This window comes from Theobroma umbraticum, unplaced genomic scaffold (assembly GCF_002168275.2).
Source record: "Theobroma umbraticum cultivar Fairchild unplaced genomic scaffold, ASM216827v3 scaffold_44.0, whole genome shotgun sequence".
In the NCBI taxonomy this organism is placed as follows: domain Eukaryota; kingdom Viridiplantae; phylum Streptophyta; class Magnoliopsida; order Malvales; family Malvaceae; genus Theobroma; species Theobroma umbraticum.
The window spans coordinates 8,409,018-8,428,305 of NW_018397255.1; the positions used below are offsets into that span (position 1 = coordinate 8,409,018).

The 19,288-nt window shown below is 34.7% G+C and overlaps 3 protein-coding genes across 4 annotated transcripts in view; all 3 read left to right on the forward strand.

The window, feature by feature from the left end:
• LOC110409937 (Endoplasmic reticulum vesicle transporter protein) overlaps positions 1-4,346 on the forward strand; it is a 6,513-nt gene extending 2,167 nt beyond the window's left edge. The window contains exons 6-12 of the mRNA XM_021419454.2: positions 101-185; positions 1,480-1,601; positions 1,747-1,830; positions 2,233-2,379; positions 3,257-3,365; positions 3,447-3,566; positions 3,933-4,346. Of these exons, the coding sequence (XP_021275129.1) occupies positions 101-185; positions 1,480-1,601; positions 1,747-1,830; positions 2,233-2,379; positions 3,257-3,365; positions 3,447-3,566; positions 3,933-4,006 (741 nt within the window). The 3' untranslated portion in view covers positions 4,007-4,346. The remainder of the gene's footprint in view (positions 1-100; positions 186-1,479; positions 1,602-1,746; positions 1,831-2,232; positions 2,380-3,256; positions 3,366-3,446; positions 3,567-3,932) is intronic.
• Positions 4,347-4,808: 462 nt separating this feature from the next.
• NPG1 (tetratricopeptide repeat (TPR)-containing protein) lies at positions 4,809-11,880 on the forward strand. Of its 2 annotated transcripts, XM_021418582.1 has the most exons (6): positions 4,811-5,208; positions 5,299-5,590; positions 5,773-6,983; positions 8,077-8,224; positions 11,060-11,399; positions 11,484-11,880. In XM_021418582.1, the coding sequence occupies exons 1-5, from the start codon at positions 5,047-5,049 to the stop codon at positions 11,377-11,379; spliced, it is 2,133 nt and encodes a 710-aa protein (XP_021274257.1). In that variant the 5' UTR covers positions 4,811-5,046; the 3' UTR covers positions 11,380-11,399; positions 11,484-11,880. The 2 variants fall into 2 exon arrangements, with proteins under 2 accessions (XP_021274258.1, XP_021274257.1); XM_021418583.1 differs by lacking the exons at positions 8,077-8,224; positions 11,060-11,399; positions 11,484-11,880 and adding an exon at positions 7,590-8,043 and having other exon boundaries at positions 4,809-5,208.
• A 649-nt stretch (positions 11,881-12,529) lies between these two features.
• On the forward strand, positions 12,530-19,287 carry LOC110408874 (pentatricopeptide repeat-containing protein At3g59040-like). The gene is made up of 7 exons (XM_021417999.1): positions 12,530-12,765; positions 12,884-13,172; positions 13,935-14,225; positions 14,483-14,731; positions 16,270-16,394; positions 17,440-17,538; positions 18,512-19,287. The coding sequence occupies exons 1-7, from the start codon at positions 12,575-12,577 to the stop codon at positions 18,996-18,998; spliced, it is 1,731 nt and encodes a 576-aa protein (XP_021273674.1). The 5' UTR covers positions 12,530-12,574; the 3' UTR covers positions 18,999-19,287.
• Position 19,288: the final 1 nt, after the last annotated feature.

A 19,288-nucleotide genomic window follows, 5' to 3' on the forward strand; every position in this document is an offset into this window, starting at 1 on the left:
TCGTCTTATGAAGCCCCTTCTTTCCTTTAGAGATGAATGTGGGATTTATGGTTAGATTTTCTTGTTTGTTATCTAGCTAACCTTGTTAGACTTCTTGCAGCTTCGCCTGAGCAGTCATGGTCAAATCATTGGCACTGAATATTTGTCTGACCTTGTGGAAAAGGAGCATGCAGCTCACAAGCATGGTATTATCTTTGGTGTTTGACATATACCTCATGGTTTTAATTTAATTTATCCTTCTGGGAGCTCCATCCATTTTCACAATATCTGATTAAGTTATCTGGACATTGTTATATTTATTGAGGAGGCAACATCATTTGCATCATGTAGATGATAGTCGATACTTTGCTTTTCCTTTTGCCCTTTTTTAGGGGGTTGGGGGAGATAAGTGGAGACAAAACAATAAAAGCACCAAAGGGTTAGATTTGTTTGAATTTTTCTCTTCTTCATAGATTAGAAATGGTCAGATCTCATCTTCAAGATGTTTTCATGCAAAAAGAGCTACCTTGGAAGTTGGGCTTTCATCTCCGAACTATCATACTAAGAACTCTCCTTCTCTTGAATATTGTTCTTCATTAAATACATATAAAAAGTTTTTTCGTTAAAAAAAAAAAATCTGTCTTTTACCAAGTCTCCATCTAGTGCTGCCCTCTACTAATATCACACGTCTTAGAGCAAGTCGAAGAAGTTGGGAATCATAAAAGATGGAAAAAGGGGGAAGTAATGATACATGCTTAAGTAGTAAAGTATCTGTAATATGCATATAGGTCATGGTATCCTGCATTGAGAATTTAAGATGGAAGGAGGGTTGGGCTAGTTTTTGATAAGAGTCTAATTTCTTTAGCTGACAAGGGTGATGTTTCCTTTTGGTGATTGGGTTGGGTTCAATGTATAGGTCCCTAGGCTTATTAATTAGCTAAAATTTGAGTGGTGCAAAAGATCTAATGTTTCATCTGTCACTCTTCTCATCTTCACCCACATTTTACTTTGTTTCTTCTCTTGTTTTTGCTGTTATTGAGAAGCCCTTGTGTTCTAACATGGAAGATTTGAATCTATACATTGAAAATCGCCAAGTAAAGATGGCATTAAATGCTAAAAGAACCATGCTCAACTCCTAAAGGATGCAAGTCACTTTAAAAATAAAGTAAAAGCATGTTCATTGAATTATTAAGCAATATTTGTAACTTTGTGCTTAAGCCACTTTTCAAGGTTTGGATTTTTTTATCATTTCCTTTTGTAGAAATGACCTAATTGCTCAGCAGATTTATTTAGATATATTAGGGATTTTTTCTCGTTTTCTGTTAGGATACATTACTGCATATATTTATGGATATTGATTTGTCATACCTTCATTTAGGGCACTGATAGTTCATGTGTTATATATATAAAAAGAAAGAGAGAGATGTTGTTCATGTGATGTTTCTCCAAGGCATAAGTTAGTAATTCAAATAACTAATTTTTTGTAATGAATATGACCAGATGATGAGAAGGAACATCATGATGATTCTGATAAAAAGCTTCATGCACTCGGCTTTGATCAAGAAGCTGAAAATATGATCAAGAAGGTGAAGCAAGCATTGGCCAATGGAGAAGGATGCCGGGTATTTGTCCTATAAAGATTTCCTTAATTATTAACTTTATAAACTTTTTTTATCTAATGAATTAGTTTTTTTTTTTGGGCCATCAAAGGATTATAATGGAAAGAATATAAAGGAAGTTAATCTATTAACGTGACATTTTCTGCAGGTTTATGGGGTATTAGATGTTCAAAGGGTGGCTGGAAACTTCCACATTTCAGTTCATGGGTTAAACATTTATGTTGCTCAAATGGTTAGTAGCTTTTACTCTTAGCAATCTAGTTTCATGTCATATCCTAAATTATGCATGTATTCACCTTTGTCTTGGTTATGTTTTCGTGCGAGTAATGCTAGCTCGTTGTAAAGGTTCTTGTTTTTCAGGTTTGATTGACTAGTGAAGAGCATGATTGGTCATTTTTACCAATTTGGTCTTAACTGAATGTTTTGAAGCATTATATTAGAGTGAGGGATTTAAACTTTTAAATCTAGTTTGAAAGAATGTGCTAGATTTATCTACAGAGTTTTCTCTATTAGTTTCTTGGCACTTAAGAGTGATGAGGATTTTTAGAATACTGCCATATTTAGTTTCTTTTTCACATGGCTTTCTCTTTGTCATGTGCTAATTAAGTAGAAGTCCTTTTTTCTTTGCTGACAGATCTTTGGAGGAGCAACACATGTCAATGTAAGTCATATGATTCATGATTTATCATTTGGGCCAAAGTATCCAGGACTTCACAACCCACTTGATGGTACTGTGCGGATTCTGCATGACGCAAGTGGAACATTCAAGTATTACATAAAGGTTTGAATTTCGATCATACTCTTGATTGACCAAAGAATTATGGCACTATCCCTCAGCCTCCTTAAGGAACAGACATTTTGCAAATATCTCATAGAACTGTCCATTTTGCAACAATTCTACAACTAGAGTGTGCAAATTGATGATCCTTGTTTTCTGCATTAAATTGATCGGGCAATTGTCTTTTGGTTGATGAACTTCAGGATCTAGTAAGTGGTCAAATTGTGCATGGTAGCTATTGCTCACTGGGTTTATAAAGTAGAGTTAAAACCTCCCTTAGTGTTCTCTCTCTCTGTTAATGCTCGAGCGAAAAATTGTAGTGGTCATCTAGTGTGTAATCATCTGAACTGTGTTTCATCTCTTATGGTGTGACAATGTTCCATGATTCGTTGAGAAGAGACACAATACAAAGCTTTTTGATTGGTCCAAAATATTTCTCCTGAGCACTAAGAATACCTTGTTACGATGTGGTTGTTTTTATCCTTCACTTAAAAGGTGACACTGCTACATTTTTTCATACCTATCCTTTCTATTCTTTTGCAACATCCTATAAGCATTGCCAGGTCCTCCTCTCTAGGTACATTCTGCTTCTCTGCCTCTATGCTCCACTCTTGACCCTTTTAACAATATAGTTTCACCGAATATGTTTACAGTTGTTCTCCCCTATTAACTATGGTGTTAGTTTTAGAACTGCATGGAATTCCATAAAATAGTAACAAGCTGTTTCATGTTGCATTTCAGCACATTCACTGATACTACTTCTATAGTAGAGATGGAACATCAGTTTGCCCTTTTATATTTCTCTTCTTCCATTCCTGGAGAAAACAGTTGTTTTAAACTTGAAATCTCTCATCCTAGTGTTCTTTTTACTGTGTTGCAGATTGTCCCTACGGAGTACAGATATATCTCAAAGGAAGTTTTGCCAACTAATCAATTCTCCGTCTCAGAATATTTTTCCCCTATGCATGAGTTTGATAGGACATGGCCAGGTTGGTTGGAAGTGTGACTTTGTAAACTTCTCTCTCTTTTCTTTGGTTAGCGGTTACTAAATATTTTACCCCTCCGTTCAGCTGTTTACTTTTTGTATGATCTGTCACCAATCACTGTGACAATAAAAGAAGAGCGCCGAAGCTTTCTCCATTTCATCACTCGACTTTGTGCAGTATTGGGTGGAACATTTGCTTTAACAGGTTTGTGATCTATAGTCATTCTGTAAATGATCCAAGTTATTTAAAGTTTGCAAATTCGGACAAATTGCGGAATCTAGGTGGTCAAAATTGATTATCATGTGGTGTTTGGCTGTTATTTAGTACTTTATGTAAGTTCAAATATGGGTTTGGCTGTGTTTTGGACCTTTGAGTACCTTTAACATCAGGTTAAAGCCTCTCTTTTTTGCCACATTTGCAGCTTGCTTTATTTGAAAGCTTAGAACTTTAAGTGGAAAACTATTGACACCTTTACGAGTTAAAAATTAGAACCTTTTTTCCATCTGCATATGCTTACTCCTGGATGTTATTATGGTTAATAAACGGTATATTTGTGTCAAATTAAAACAGGGATGCTAGATCGTTGGATGTTTAGGCTTATTGAAGGGCTGACTAAACCAAGCCATAAAGGTGTATTTCGGTAGAGTTTTGAAGTGCAAGTAGAAGAACAGCATCGACTCACGTGTGCATCTCAATGGGATTCTGAAATTGTGAAAATCACTTGGCTTCAGAAGCATAGCCTGACCTTAGAATGCAGAAAGTGAGGATTAAAAGAATATATAATACAAACCCCATATTCTGCGGCTTGCTAAAATTATTCCCTGCAGTCATCTTTTTTTGTTCCTTGGTCTTTTCGGATGTCCTAAGTTGTTTCATATTTTGTAAGGCTAGTTTTGTTGGTGCTCTGGGCAACTTAGGGCATGAAATAGATATAGAATATGTTACTTTTGGGAGCCAGAATATTTGATTATTTCTGTTGGATTAGCTCTTTTTTAGTCTCTACCAAAACAACAAAAAACACCACGTTTTAAATAAAAAAATACATATAGTTATATTAGATCTAATAATTTGATATTATGAACATAATTTAAACTTGTTTTTTAAGATATTATGAACATAATTCAAACGTGTTTTTTTTTAAAATATCGATATAAATAGTTCAAAAGGGAAAAGAAATTCATCTGAAAGTTTTGGTAAAATTTAAACTAAATTTATATGAAAAATATATATTTATTATTAAATTAAATATTTGAAAATTTTGAATTTATTTTAGAAGTGTTTCATTTAAAAGAAAATAAATAGCACGTTACGTAGTGTAAAATCATATCATTTCTCGTTTAAAGGAGAAAAAAAAATCATCTATAATATATTTGTAATAAGAGTAAAATCAAAATATTTATTTTTTGAAATAAGAATTTCAGTACTTAATTTTGTTTCTGACATAATTTTTGTTTCTCGGCGGACTTACAGGCGTGATTAAAAAAAGAAAAGAGGCAGGCAGAGGCAGTGGGGGTGACTGGCCATGGACCGCAAACGGATCCGAATCCTTCGTCCCCTCCACTCCAAAAACATTTGACTTTCCTTCTTCTGCAGATCCTTAAACAGCATTGTTTAAACAAATGTTCGAACAAAAAAAACTAAGCTAAAAGGCCACCGATCCATACACAGAATCTAAAATCGTACAATGGCTGAGGATGATAGCCAAAGCCAAGAACTTGCAACGGTCCGAGAGCTTTGTGCCAATGGGGTTTGCATGAGAACAACAGACGTTGAAGCCAAACTGGACGAAGGCAATATCCAAGAAGCTGAATCTTCTTTGCGCGAAGGCTTGTCCCTTAATTTTGAGGTTTGTTGTGTTTTTCCAAACTGCCAATATATCTTTTTCTTTAATTTTTTTTCGGTGATCTGAAATAGGGAGAATTTGATTTTCTTGAAGGAAGCGAGGGCTCTTTTGGGAAGATTAGAGTATCAAAGAGGAAATGTAGAAGGGGCACTTCGGGTTTTTGATGGGATTGACCTGCAAGCTGCAATCCAACGGCTGCAACCTTCCGTTAATGAGAATTCTAATTCCTCTTCCTTTTCGTCTTATTCTACTTCCATCTCCTCTCATAAAAAAGGCCGTGCTAATCGTGATTCGCAGCCTGCCGTTTCGCAACACGCTGCCAGCCTCGTTCTTGAAGGTGTTTACTTGAAGGCCAAGTCGCTTCAAAAGCTTGGAAGATTTACTGGTATTGAGAAAGATTCACATTTCACCTTCATTTTATCGGTTTTTTTTTATTATTTTTTTTTCATTCTGCGTTAAAGTTTAAATTTTGGAGGCCTGTTTGAATCTTAGACGAGAAGAGAGCTACCTGTCTTCCCTTTTATACCAGAAAAAGAAAGTTGAAGGTTGTTTTTATTGGTTTTGTAGAGGCTGCTCAGGATTGTACAAATGTGCTTGATGCCGTGGGAAGGATATTTCCTCAAGGCATACCTGGTGTGCAAGTTGAGAATCGATTGCAGGAGACAGTTAGTCAAGCTGTTGAGCTGCTTCCAGAGCTTTGGAAGCAGGCTGGTAATTTTCAAGAAGCAATGTCTGCTTACAGACGTGGACTTCTCCATCTATGGAACTTAGACAATGATTGTTGTGCACGGATTCAGAAAGCATTTGCAGTTTTTCTCTTGTATAGTGGGTTGGAGGCTGGTCCTCCTAGTTTAGGTGCTCAAGTTGATGGTGCTTATGTACCAAAGAATAATTTGGAAGAGGCTATTCTGCTTTTGATGGTTCTTATGCAAAAAATTCACCAAGGTATAATACAGTGGGATCCATCTGTTATGGATCACTTAACATATGCACTCTCTCTATGCAGCCAAACTCCTGTTTTATCTAAGCAGCTAGAAGAGCTCAAGCCTGGAGTACTGCATCGTATTGACCGTTGGAATACCTTAGCTCTTTGTTGCAGTGGTGCAGGACAGAATAAATATGCCTTGAATCTACTAAGGAAGTCTCTGCATAAACATGAACGACCTAATGATCTCACAGCATTGTTGTTGGCTGCCAAGATCTGTAGTGAGGATTCTCATCTTGCGGCTGAGGGAGTAGGATATGCACAGAGGGCAATCAATAATGCCCAAGGGGTGGATGGACATCTGAAGGGTGTTGGTTTTCGTATGTTAGGTCTTTGTTTGAGACAGCTAGCTAAAATTGCTCTCAAAGACTCTGAAAGGTTTCATCTTCAGTCTGAAGCACTAATATTTTTAAATGCAGCTATTTCTTTGGAGCCGGACAATGCTGATATAATATTTGAGCTGGGAGTTCAATATGCAGAGCAGCGCAATTTGAATGCTGCTTTGCATTATGCAAAGAAGTACATTGATGTAACAGGTGGCTCCGTATTAAAAGGTTGGAGATTGCTTGCTCTAGTTTTGTCTGCTCAACATCGATTCTCAGAGGCTGCGGTAGTCACTGATGCTGCTTTGGATGAGACTGCTAAATGGGAGCAAGGACCGCTGCTCAGGCTGAAAGCAAAACTGGAGATCTCCCAATCACGACCCATGGATGCTATTGAAACTTACCGTTACCTCCTTGCATTGGTTCAGGCCCAAAGAAAATCATTTGGTCCTATGAGAATTGATTCTCAGGTTCAATTCAGAATCTTCTTTATTTGTTTTAACAAATAAAAAGGTTTTTCATAATAATATTTCTTATGAATGTTGTTAAGTTTGTTTCTTGCCACTTTTAACTGCCCCTAATGCAATATGTTACCAAATTAATTAGCACAATAGTATACAAGAGGCATAGGTTGTTGCATTGCACTATTTTACATAGAAATTTAGCTTAGTAAATTACTTTTGGTTGCTTAAACCGGTGAAACACTATGCTTATTGAATGAAAAATATGCCAGGTATGACGTCAATGTGCTTTAATTGTGTTACCAATTAAAACTGTAGTTGGTTTTGAGTTTCAAACATTAGGGGTTTGTATCAAGTTGTTCATTGTAAAGTTCACTCTTCAAATAATAGTGAAATTGAGTTTAAATAATTGCCTCATGAGAAAAATGCCCTTTGAAGAGGCTTTTTCTAGAGCAGATGCTATAATTTCATTGCCTCTTTTATATTTATCAGGCAATTATGTGTGATATATGAGGGATGATGACATGGTTCTTAAATTTTAAAATTAGAATGCATTGTATGTATAGCAAGCCTACAAATGAGGATGATTTAGTATGGTTTGGCTATGTGAGACAGAGGCCTACAAATGCTCGTGCAGAAGTTGTGAGTTCTGACTTAATTGATGATGCCTGCCAAAAGAGGGAGTGAAGACCAAAGGGGACATTGCTGGAAACTACCAGAGAGTCCATTGGTTTTACAGATCTCGTGAAGGATATAGATCCAAACAGAGACAATTGCTTAGTAGGATCCATCTGGCCAACCCATGTAGTGGGAAAAGACTTAGCTTGTTGTTGTATAAAACGCTTTATATTGGAATTTTGATGACATTGCTGTTTTGCCATCTTTGTTGTACTTCTAACTTTTTACTGTTTGTGTTGTCTTGCTATTATTTGTTTCTTTGACTTGCGTTTGCTTTTTCTTTTCCCTCCTTTATAACGAACTTTTTGGTTAGGCCTAGCCCTGGATTAAGGCTTAGTTGAGCTGGGTTGAGTATGGTAAATGTTCAGTGTTCTGGTTGTTATTGTTTCTGCATTAATCTTTAGGTTCTTGTTTTTACTGATAGGTTGGGGATGATAAAGTAAATGAATTTGAAGTTTGGCATGGTCTCGCAAATCTGTACTCTAGTCTTTCACACTGGAAGGATGTAGAAATATGTCTGAAAAAAGCCAGAGAGATGAAGCCGTATTCCGCCAAACTGCTGCTGACAGAAGGCAAGATTTGAAACCTTATTTACTGAATGACCCAACTTTTTACCTTTCTACTTTCTACTTGAAAAGCTTATAATCTTTTAATGAAGTTGGTTGCCTATTTATGGGAACAAACATTTGAATCAAATTAGCAGTTCTCATGGACTAGCTTATGAGCTGAAGGACTAATGGATTAGGTAAATTGCATAACAGCTTCAACTCTGATGCACAGACCGAAAGGTTCAGAATACTTAATATATAAGCCACTTTCAAGACTTTAATTGGACATGTTCACCAAACATTTAAAACATTTGCCTTGTGATCTGGTAGGGATCAAACTTCTCTTGACAAGACGACAGAGATGTCACCAAAAAAAAAAGAAAAAGGAAAAATCCAGATTTAAATCCAAGAATATTGGAAACTGAAGTCTTTACCTAATGTTGGTCTTGTTTAGAACATAGACCAGCTAAAATAACCCTATTTAATCTTAAGCATTTGATCTATGTTTTGAGTTCCATTTGATTGTTTTCTTCTATACGCTCTTTGCTTCCAAAGAAGTTGCTATAAGCAAATAAGAAGAGGAAAACTACATTTATGATTTAAAATGAGCAAATGACTAAAAACAAAAGAAATTCAAACATAATTGCTCCTCTTTGAATCATGGGTTTTGATATCCATGAAAACAATATTTTTAATTCTTCAAAAGTATGAATTTGTTTTTGTACAGAGCATATTTGCCTTTTTGCATATAAAAGCAAAAAGTAAGTAGTAAAAGTAACAACCCAATAGAACTTTCAGTAGCTCCAGCTTTTCTAGAATGGTGGAACAATAATCTTTGGTCTTATTTTGAGTCTTTTATTGTTGTGAGCCTTTATTTTAGGTCTAAAAACTGTTTAGCATTAAATCCTTTTAGTTGTTTGTCTGGAGTCTGAGCCTTTGGGTAAGTCCTAATTGAATTACAAGTACTAGAAGTCCAGTCTATGAAGATGAACTTTTTCAATAAATCCAATACCTATTCTGCTTGTTTGGCTATGTTATGCTTGTCACATTACTAGACCTGTCCATGAACTGGGCTTAGGGTAAGATATTATCCTCAGTAAACCCATTAAACATGAGATACTTATTTTATAGTTTTAATCCATGTTCTCTTTGGTTCTCCGCTCCTCGTGGCATGAATATCCTTCATTAAATCACATCTTCTCATGGGGGCATTTGCTGGTGTTTTTTTTTCTAAATGTCCAAAGGCTTTTGATTTGTCCTCAATGTTTGCGATCTCCACCTTTTCCTTTTGCATTCATTGTTGATCTTATCTTCCTTGTATGCTTACATACCCAATTTAACATTCTCATCTCTGCCGATAAATTAAAGAAGAAAATATTTCTGTTGAAAACTGTCCATTTTGATGCACCTCCTTGCTTAAAGGAAACCTGAGAACAAACCTAAATACATGCTAGGTCTAGCATCTCTTATGCAAGGCAACCTTCCTAAGGCATTTGTTCTGAAAAGGCATGTGATTAGGTTTTTATATCAAGATAGAATAAGCTGTCTCACACAGAAATCCTTTCAGATGAAGAAAAAATACATCACATGTTTAGATGGACTATTTGCTTTTTATATCTGATGAACTGAACTGGATCTTGAATGGTTTTTGACTAAAAACTGTGATTCTGGGATCAACCAGTTTTATGCACTTGCAAACTCTGGACTTTCACCTTCTCAAGAACCATCTCATATGGTTGTCACAGATATGGTATTCTTTTGTTTTCCTCCTTTTTCTTCTTTTTCTGCTTTGGAGGAGGAGATTATGTTTCCAGTTTGAAGACTTTTTAATTTTGAGCAAGGAGTTAGAATAAAATTCCAGCAACTTATTCTATTTTGTTGTTTTGCAAAACAATAGAATGGGTTTTCTAACTTTGAGTCTCAAAATATTCACATTATCATAATTATCCCATCAATGGAATGGATTCATCTCCTACTTATTTTCAGTCTAATTATCTTCGGGATTGACAAAACTTTTCTTGGCTAACTAAAGAATTTAAAAAAGAGATTAGGACTGTTTAGTTTGCTTTTGCATTGTGTTTGGGTAATTATTTGTTTTATGGCCTTTGATTTGATTTTCTATAATAACATTTTATAATGTTTTAGAATTTATTTGGTATATAGCTGGATCTGGTTAAGTGTCATAGTTTGTGGTTTGTTAGATGTCAATCAATTTTGGGCACTAGTTGCTTAGAGACCGAGTGTAATAGAGCCTTAACATATGTGCTGTGATCAAAGTAGAAGGGATTTTTTTTTTTTACAAAATAAAATCTTAGATATCTTTATTTCTTTTTTTTTCTCATTGTTGCTTTCTTTGTTATGGTAGTTTAACTCTCAAGCCATCTTGTCAAAAATTGCAGAAATCATATTTGAGACTTAGTTGGACTCTGATCCAATCATTCTCTCAATCTATCAACTCTTGTAAATAAGATTTTTTCCTGGGGCTACATAGTATTGTCACTCAGATAGTTTTTAAAGATTTTTGCACAGATCTGATTAAGCACATAACAGTGAATGGTGAAAGCCCATTTAGAAAACATTTAAGAGATTCATTGTTGGAATAGCATTGATTGAAATTGTCTGCTTGGTTGAAAATTTCTTGAATTATTATGAAGAATTTCAATTTTGAGCGGCTTACCCAGGTGAGACGCAATGCCAGTGTTTTTCAGAAACAGAATTGGTGCATATGTAGTTTATGAATTGGTTGCTTCTAAAAAATAGGAACATTTATGTTTTCGTGGTGATAGTTATGGAGAGCAAAATGGGACTCATTCCAGATAATTATCTTGGTAATAATTGTTTCTTTAATGAATGTTCCAGGCATTATGTGTCAAGAACGTGGAGAAATCCAAGAAGCAATGTCTGCTTATATTAATGCTATTTTGCTCGAACCATCTTATGCACCATGCAAAGTACTGATTAGTGCAATGTTGTCCAAGATGGGCTCGAACTCATTGCCTGTGGCAAGAACCTTACTCTCAGATGCATTGAGGATTGAACCTACCAACCATAAGGCTTGGTATTACTTAGGTATGATACAGAAGGATGATGGGCGCCTTACTGAAGCCACAGATTCCCTCCGGGCAGCCTATATACTCGAAGAGTCGGATCCTGTTGAAAGCTTTAGATCTCTCCTTTGACAGGCACCCAAGTATTTCAGGTATTAGGTTGTAAAATTCTCTATTTTATAATATTCATCGTTTCTTTTTTATTTTGGTGTTCATTTTCTCAAACTTTTTTGCAGCCAAATCTGTAAATGTAACTTTAATCGACATCACCTTCCCCTGAGTACAGGGATGGCTCCTGGAATTTGTGCCTTTGGCACTTTTGCACTCTGTTGCTTCCTTGCTACCATAAAGAAAGGATCAAGTCAAATGGGACTGGAATATTGGGAAGGAAAATAAGATCAAAAAAGAGAGCAAACTCCTGATAATTTGGTTCAATTGTAGGAAAAGTACTAAAGGGGCTGTCCAAAAGTCTTTGATGGATTTATTGCTTAGCATGCCTCTTGCTGTTTTACAAGTAAATTTTATTCTTTTGCTTAATCTTGCTTCTGTATCAATTGCATATTGCTTTGATCTTTATTTTACAGATTTACTGTAATTAAAGATAAAGAGGAGAAAAAAAAACTGGTTGTTTCACATGTCTCTACTTTTTTTTGGTTCATTGTAAAACTAATCATTGCATATAAGATACAATGGTTACCAAAGCGGCAAGCTCTCTATGATGGCAAAATAGTAATTTAAGTTTTCATATTTTTGGCTTTTATTTTTTTTACTTCGAAAAAAAAGAATACAAACTTAATTTTTTTGAATAAAATAAATTTATATTTTTTATTGAGTTAAATGATTGAATGATATATTGTTTTATTTTTTTAAGGTAAAAAATTTAAATTAAAATTTTTGAACATGAAATATATGTAATAGTTAATTAAATCAAATGTTCACATACATAAATTGTTAAGTATTTGATATAATTCAAATGAATACATTAAAAACGGCAACATTATCATACTAATCAATCAAATTTTATTTTCATATTAAATTAAGGTCTTCAATCTCTGTATGCATTAAACAAATTATTTTATTTTGTGAATACTAAAAAATGATTTTTTAATAGTAATAATCCTGCACTTGGATTTCCTAATTTGGATTTTCCCCATTTTAACTACTAAAAGAAATAAATTAATAGTAATTAAAAAATATTTTTAAAAAGAGGCATGGATATTTTTCATGTTTCCTTACATAAAATATGTAACCGTATTTATATTCATATACTGTGCTAAGAACGTATCTATTTCTATCCTCGTTTAGAACTTAGAACTCGGAAGGAGAAATGGAGACATCTCCTTCTGCTTCGATTGGCTACGGGCTTCACCAAAACATATTCAGACGGTCGCCACTGCCCTCTGTGAAGGCCAACAATTCTCGCCTTACCTTTTCTACAACTCTTGTGGGAGACCCGCTTCCCCCAAAGCTTTACTTCTCAACTAAACATGCAATTCTCAAAGTTGGACAATCCCCAAGGTCCTTTTCTCTCCTTTTTATCACTACCCATTTCTCTTCTTTTACTAAAGATTCTATATTTTGAATGCCTTTTTTCATTGGGTTGAATTCTGGTGGTTTGTATATTTTCTTTTTTCAGGTTACTGAAAGCAGACGGTAATAATCCTTTAGTTGGGGTAATCTCAATGGGAATGTTGGCTCCAAGAAAATTTTTGAGGAAGAGGAAGAAAGTGGAACATTTCAAAGATGCAGCTGATGAAGCTAATCAGAAGAGCTGGAGGAGACTGATGAAGGATATCGAGGACACAGGTTCTGCTTCTACAGTACTTAGACGCCAACGGACTAATGAAGAATCTCTTCCTAGAGACTTGGTTTTAGGCACCTTGGTTAGATTTAAGCAGATGAAAAAATGGCAATATGTTAGTGAGGTATCTTTCATTAAATATATCTATGTTATGAGCCTTATATGATTTAACATTTTTAACTTTACCTATTTGCAATGTTTCCTTTGCCAATAAATATGCTCTAGGTCTTGAGTGAGTTTTAACAATCTGCCCAACTTATGCTTCTGACTGATATTGATCAAATACAACACTAAAGAACTTTTGAATTTCAGGAGACTTAATGGATTTTTTTGTTGATTGCTGATAAAATTTCAACACATAACTCCCCCTTAATATAAGAAATCTAACTAGGCGCCAGTATGATGGTGTTGTCATTATAGTGCAAAAGCAAACCATTTTATTTCGTGAAAAGGTAAAAAGTACTATAGCCAAAATAGAAGGCATAATTAAATGCATCCAGGAATGAATTTGGTGCAACAGTGTCTCAGCTTATTTTTGGCAAAACTTCATGGCTATGCCCTTGGTACCAGTTACTTTGTTCTTGCTGTTCTTTTGATCAATTTAGAAACAAACACACACGGAGTGAAGGGGGAAAAGAGCAGGGATGAAATACAGATAGACTTACTATCAGACAGAAATGCAACCACCTACTTTGGAAAATGACTTGAGCTTTGAGTTTCTTGCGAACAATAATATGTTCCTAGTTTGTAAAAAAACAGACATTTTTTTTTTCATTTTATGTTTACAATAGACCAGATCTTTTGAATTATAAATTGTGTAAATGTGAAACTGTGTGATTTTTATATTCTAATTGCTCATTATATGCTAATCTTTTTTATCCTATAGATCCTTGAGTGGCTTCGAGCACAGAGCTGGTGGGACTTCGGTGAAATGGATTTCATAATGCTTATAACAGCATATGGAAAGCAAGGGGACTTCAACAAGGCTGAGAGAATTATGAGCTTTATAAATAAAAAGGGTTATGCACCAAGTGTTGTCTCACATACTGCTCTTATGGAAGCATATGGAAGAGGAGGTCGATACAATAATGCTGAAGCTATCTTTAGAAGGATGCAGTCTTCAGGCCCTGAACCTTCTGCTCTGACATATCAAATAATACTTAAAATACTAGTTGAGGTAGTCTGTTTCTTCAAAAACCCTTTCTTATCTTCTTTAAAACTTTTTCATTCTTTACAAAATTAATTTATATAGATCTATTAAAAAATTATCCACAATATGCTATAGGCAGAGCATCCATTTTGGGTTTCCAGAAAAGGAGACTATGTTAACTAAGGCATATTTCAAATTGTTTGGTTGCTGTTTGCCTTCTTGTTTTCATTATATTTTTGTCTGTACTCTTTTATCTGAGCATCCATCTTTCAATATCTTGTTAGGGAAAGAAATTTAAGGAAGCCGAAGAAGTTTTTGAGACACTTTTGGATAAGGAAAAATCACCTTTGAAGCCGGACCAAAAAATGTTCCACATGATGATTTATATGTATAAGAAGGCTGGGAGTTATGAGAAGGCACGTAAACTATTTGCACTGATGGCTGAACGGGGAGTTAAGCAATCCACAGTCACTTACAATAGTCTTATGACATTTGAAACTAATTACAAGGAAGTTTCAAAGATATATGATCAGGTAGAATTTTTGTGCCTTATCTGACCTACTTTTCATGTCTTTATGTATTATAGCATGTGGATGTAGTTATACATTTTTTTTGAAAGAAAATTTTATGGAAATCATAAGTTGCACCAATTTTTCTTCAGCCCACTAATCAAAGAGGAACTTTGGAATGATTGTTGAATTTTCTGAGGTCATATGATGTCCAATATTTTGTTTTGATAACTTATCCTGCTCATGTAAATTTTTCAACATACCAAGAGATAATGTTGTTTTCTATCATTTAGCTGATGCTGAAATCATAAAGTTCCATTCATTTTTCTATATGATCCTCTATGTTCTCAAATTTTAATATCATCCTGCTTTGGCCACCATATCCTTGATATTCCATTTATAACAGTACGAAGATGAGGTATTTAGTAGTGGTCTCAATTGAGGATAGCATATAGATCTTATTTTGATCATCTTGGTCGATAAATTATGTTTAATCAGTCTTTTCAAAAAAAAAAAATTATGTTTAATCAGTGGTCCTATGGTAATATTTCCTTGTACTTTAGTTAAAATTTGTAGCTTAAGAAACTAAAGACTGAATTGCACATAAACAAATGAAAGCCATCACACAATTAAGCAAATTTTGCAATAAAAAATTATTTAAAAAAAAAATCTGTGTTGGAGTCATACTTAGCTCTCTACATTGAGTGTGAAATCCTTAATCAAGACCTCCTTCTGGGTATGTTTCTGTTGAAAAAAGATTGTTGGAAATTGGTGTTCTGGTGGTTCTATTTATTTGAGGGAAGAAAAATCTGACACATATGTGATCTTGTGGGTCTTTGCTGGATTTTCAAATTCTGAGGTTGTGACTGCAATTTTTTTTTTAGATTATAAAGGTCTAGTTGGTAAAGTTCTTAATCAGCATGTTATGATCTTGAAATATCTGCTTCAAAAATGCACTTAACCAGTGAAGTGGGAAAATTTTGCATATGGTCTTTTTTAAACTTTTTGGAGTTGTTGCAATATCCACTGCAAAAATATTGTCAACAGCTAACCTTATAATTTTATGTTATGTTTTAGTACTAGAAGATGCTGCATAAAACATTTGATTTTCAGAGTGATATTAATGTTCTTTTTCCCTCATTTATACATCTATTGTATATATCCATATTTCTGATAGCTTTATCAATTTGTTGGTTTTGACATTCATGGATATTCATGTTGACCTTTCAAAAATGTGTCGCACTTGCAAAATGCCCTTGTGGGTAATCACATTTTTTTTACTATATGTAAGTATAGGCATATCTGTTATGTATGTGTGCTGAAATAGTCCCATGCATCTTAATTTAAAAACACCTCAGTTATCCTGTATTGTATGGTTTATTGTACTTAGGTAATACCAAAATCCAACAAAAGTTTGAAATGGTGGATACGATAATTTTGCTGCAAGAAAATAGACACAGAGTGCTTCTTGTCCTTATACCAGTGTCTAATCTTTTTGAGTTCTTTGTTCTTTCTCATTGATGATAAATTTGTAACACTTCAAAATAAAAATGGTATTTTAGATGCAAAGAGCTGGTCTTCGGCCTGATGTTGTGAGTTATGCCTTGCTCATTAATGCTTATGGAAAAGCTAGGAGGGAAGAGGAAGCTTTGGCTGTTTTTGAGGAGATGCTGGATGCTGGAATCAGGTGTGCAAGTTCAACTTGTATAACCAAGTTAGATCCCACTGTGCTTTAATATGAAACTAATGTAGTCAGTAGGTTGAGCTTTTTACTCGCTTCTAATGTAGAGTTGATGGTTCTCAACTGCCATGCTCACTTGAAAAATAGAACAGGAAGTGAATTCAGCAAAGACACTCACTAATTTTCATATTTGGCACCTCATATTTCTGATTTAAAATTATAAGTCTAGTCAGAACAGTTTGGCCTCTTAATAGATGACCTTCAGTAATTTGGTTGTTAACACTCCATTAGAGGGTTAAAGGTCTAGGGTGCAACTCCCCCCTACACCTGGACATGTCAATTTGTACCAAAAAACATTTTGATTCCCTAAAAGGTTGATGCAACGTAGTTGTTTGCATCTTAGATTTATTCTAGTAATAATGGTTTCTGGTGTTAGGAATAGTTCATTGGACTGGTTAAATTGACTTTGATGATTGAAGTCATAATTAGAAGTGAGGCAAACCAACATGTCTTATTTTGTGACTTAAATCTAGGGCAATATCTTACCAGTGTGCCCGGTGATCTTGTATTCTTTCTTATACCGGCTTTAGCCAGAGTAGAAGAATGTGTGATCATTCTTTGTATGCATGAAGAATAATACGGATTCATATCCGATTTATTTACTGTGCATCCTCATGGATATAGATGCAATACCAATATGAGGAGAGTGGACAAGATACAGTTGATTTAGTGGTGCATAATGCCAACTTCATCATGCCATTAGCAAGTGACTAACCATTAATTTCTTTTTCTGGTTTAATTTAGAGATTTCAGTTTTCTGGTTTTCATTCATTAATTGACTGTTAAGTTTGTGGCTAGCCATTTAACAGCTATATGTTCTTTCTAACCATCAACTTCTTTTTTGGGGTTTAATTTAGAGTTCAGTTTCATTACTAATTAACTTTCAAGTTTGTGGCTAGCCATTTAACAGCTATATATTCTTTCTGTCAAAGTTGATACCCAACCATTTTTTTGGAGGTCTCAGTGCTATCCCATTCTGTCTCTTTTCCAGGCCTACCCATAAATCATATAATATTTTGCTTGATGCATTTGCAATTTCGGGAATGGTGGAGCAAGCTCGGACTGTGTTCAAAAGCATGAGAAGAGACAGGTAAAGTATTCTAATCTGAAAGTGAAGCTGCTATAAGGACATTTCCAAATGCATGGTTTCTGTTTCCTATGTTTAGTTATCTTATTTTAGTTCATTCCATTTTTCTTGTACTTAAAAAAGTTAGTTTTAGATGTGCACCTTTCTTTAGGAACGAAATTTGATTATATTTCAAAATTGACATAATTTGCAGCCACATGCTCAACCCATTGTTTTTTTTTTTGGGTCACAGGGCGTGGGGATGGGGGTATTTGTAACTTATTTGTGATTATGTAGTTCTTGATGGCATATTGGAAAGTAATACACTAAAAAGTAATGGTTGGAACTGGGCCCACATAATTTCTATTGTTCTCTATTGTATGTATGAAAGAGTTGCTACAACTCAATTTGATTTTAATTACATTATTATTCTTCCAAGTGCAAATCACCTCTGCCATCCAAGTCTTCAAATTCTATCTAAGCCCTAATATGTTGTAAAGAAAGATGATAATTGTTATCTGGTTATACATATGTTTTTCTCATGTGATTCTGCCTTAAATGTTGTTCCTCAAAATCCATGGTTTTTGTAGATATTATTTTTCTTTAAAATTGAGTGGAAAAAGATTTTGCTTGCATTCACCTTCAATCAGATTAAGCAATATTTCTTTGATTTCTGCTGTCCATGGAAGCCACCATATCTGCTATCCTTTTCTAATTTTCTCTGCTTTTAGTTTGTCTTGCTATTGATGTTCACTGTATTTTTCTCACCCAATTTTTAGCAAAGCAATACCCATCACATTTGAAACTTTTTTTCTCTACGAAAGTAGAGAAATATTCAATAGAACTTTTAATGGGTGTAATTTTACTCCTTCTGATTGTCTATTAGGACCGCCAAGTTCTAAGGTGGTTAGCCTTTTATCCTTATGAAGCACTAACATGTACAATTGATGCAAGGTCCAAACAGCTACATTAACTTTTACTTTGTACTTCTTTGCAGATACACCCCTGATATCTGCTCTTATACAACTATGTTATCGGCTTATGTCAATGCATCCGATTTGGAGGGTGCTGAAAATTTCTTCAAAAGACTGAAACAAGATGGGCTTCAACCAAATGTTGTCACATATGGGACTTTGATGAAAGGATATGCCAAGGTAAATAATCTTGAAAAGATGATGGAGACATATGAAGAAATGCAGTTAAAGGGTATCAAAGCAAATCAAACCATCTTCACGACTCTCATGGATGCGTATGGGAAGAACAGGGATTTTGGTAGTGCTGTTATTTGGTATAAAGAAATGGAATCTTCTGGTGTTCCACCTGACAGGAAAGCAAAAAACATTCTTTTATCTTTAGCAAAAACTGCAGATGAACAGAAAGAGGCCAACCAACTTGTAGGGTGTATGGAGGCAAAGGATAATGGATTTTCTAGGTTTCTCAATGAAGAAGATTACGATGATATAGAAGAACTGGGTCAGCTATAGTTATCAGTGATAATTATCAAGAAAAGCAATTTGTACATACTTGCATGCTCGGTTGATTTGTAAAGCCTGGAATTTTGTTTCCTGGGTGGGTTTTCCTCAGCCATGAAAAAATATCAGTGAGTTAAATTAGGTAGAGTTTCGCTGGACACCAGAGCTGTTATACATAGTTCCTTGCCATGTTATAATGATTTGATTGTATCTCTGGTATTAATGGCTTTTGAGCAGACTCTTTTCTTGTTACATGTAAAATCAGATCCTTGTAGAAAAAATGCTGGATCATCTTGTGATCG

Coding starts and splice junctions, on each gene's coding strand:
- NPG1 (XM_021418582.1), top strand. CDS start 5,047: ATGGCTGAGGATGATAGCCAAAGCCAAGAACTTGCAACGGTCCGAGAG. Junction 5,209..5,298: donor GCTTGTCCCTTAATTTTGAG/GTTTGTTGTGTT, acceptor ATTTTCTTGAAG/GAAGCGAGGGCTCTTTTGGG. Junction 6,984..8,076: donor CTATGAGAATTGATTCTCAG/GTTCAATTCAGA, acceptor TTTTACTGATAG/GTTGGGGATGATAAAGTAAA.
- LOC110408874 (XM_021417999.1), top strand. CDS start 12,575: ATGGAGACATCTCCTTCTGCTTCGATTGGCTACGGGCTTCACCAAAAC. Junction 14,226..14,482: donor TACTTAAAATACTAGTTGAG/GTAGTCTGTTTC, acceptor ATATCTTGTTAG/GGAAAGAAATTTAAGGAAGC. Junction 14,732..16,269: donor TTTCAAAGATATATGATCAG/GTAGAATTTTTG, acceptor ATGGTATTTTAG/ATGCAAAGAGCTGGTCTTCG.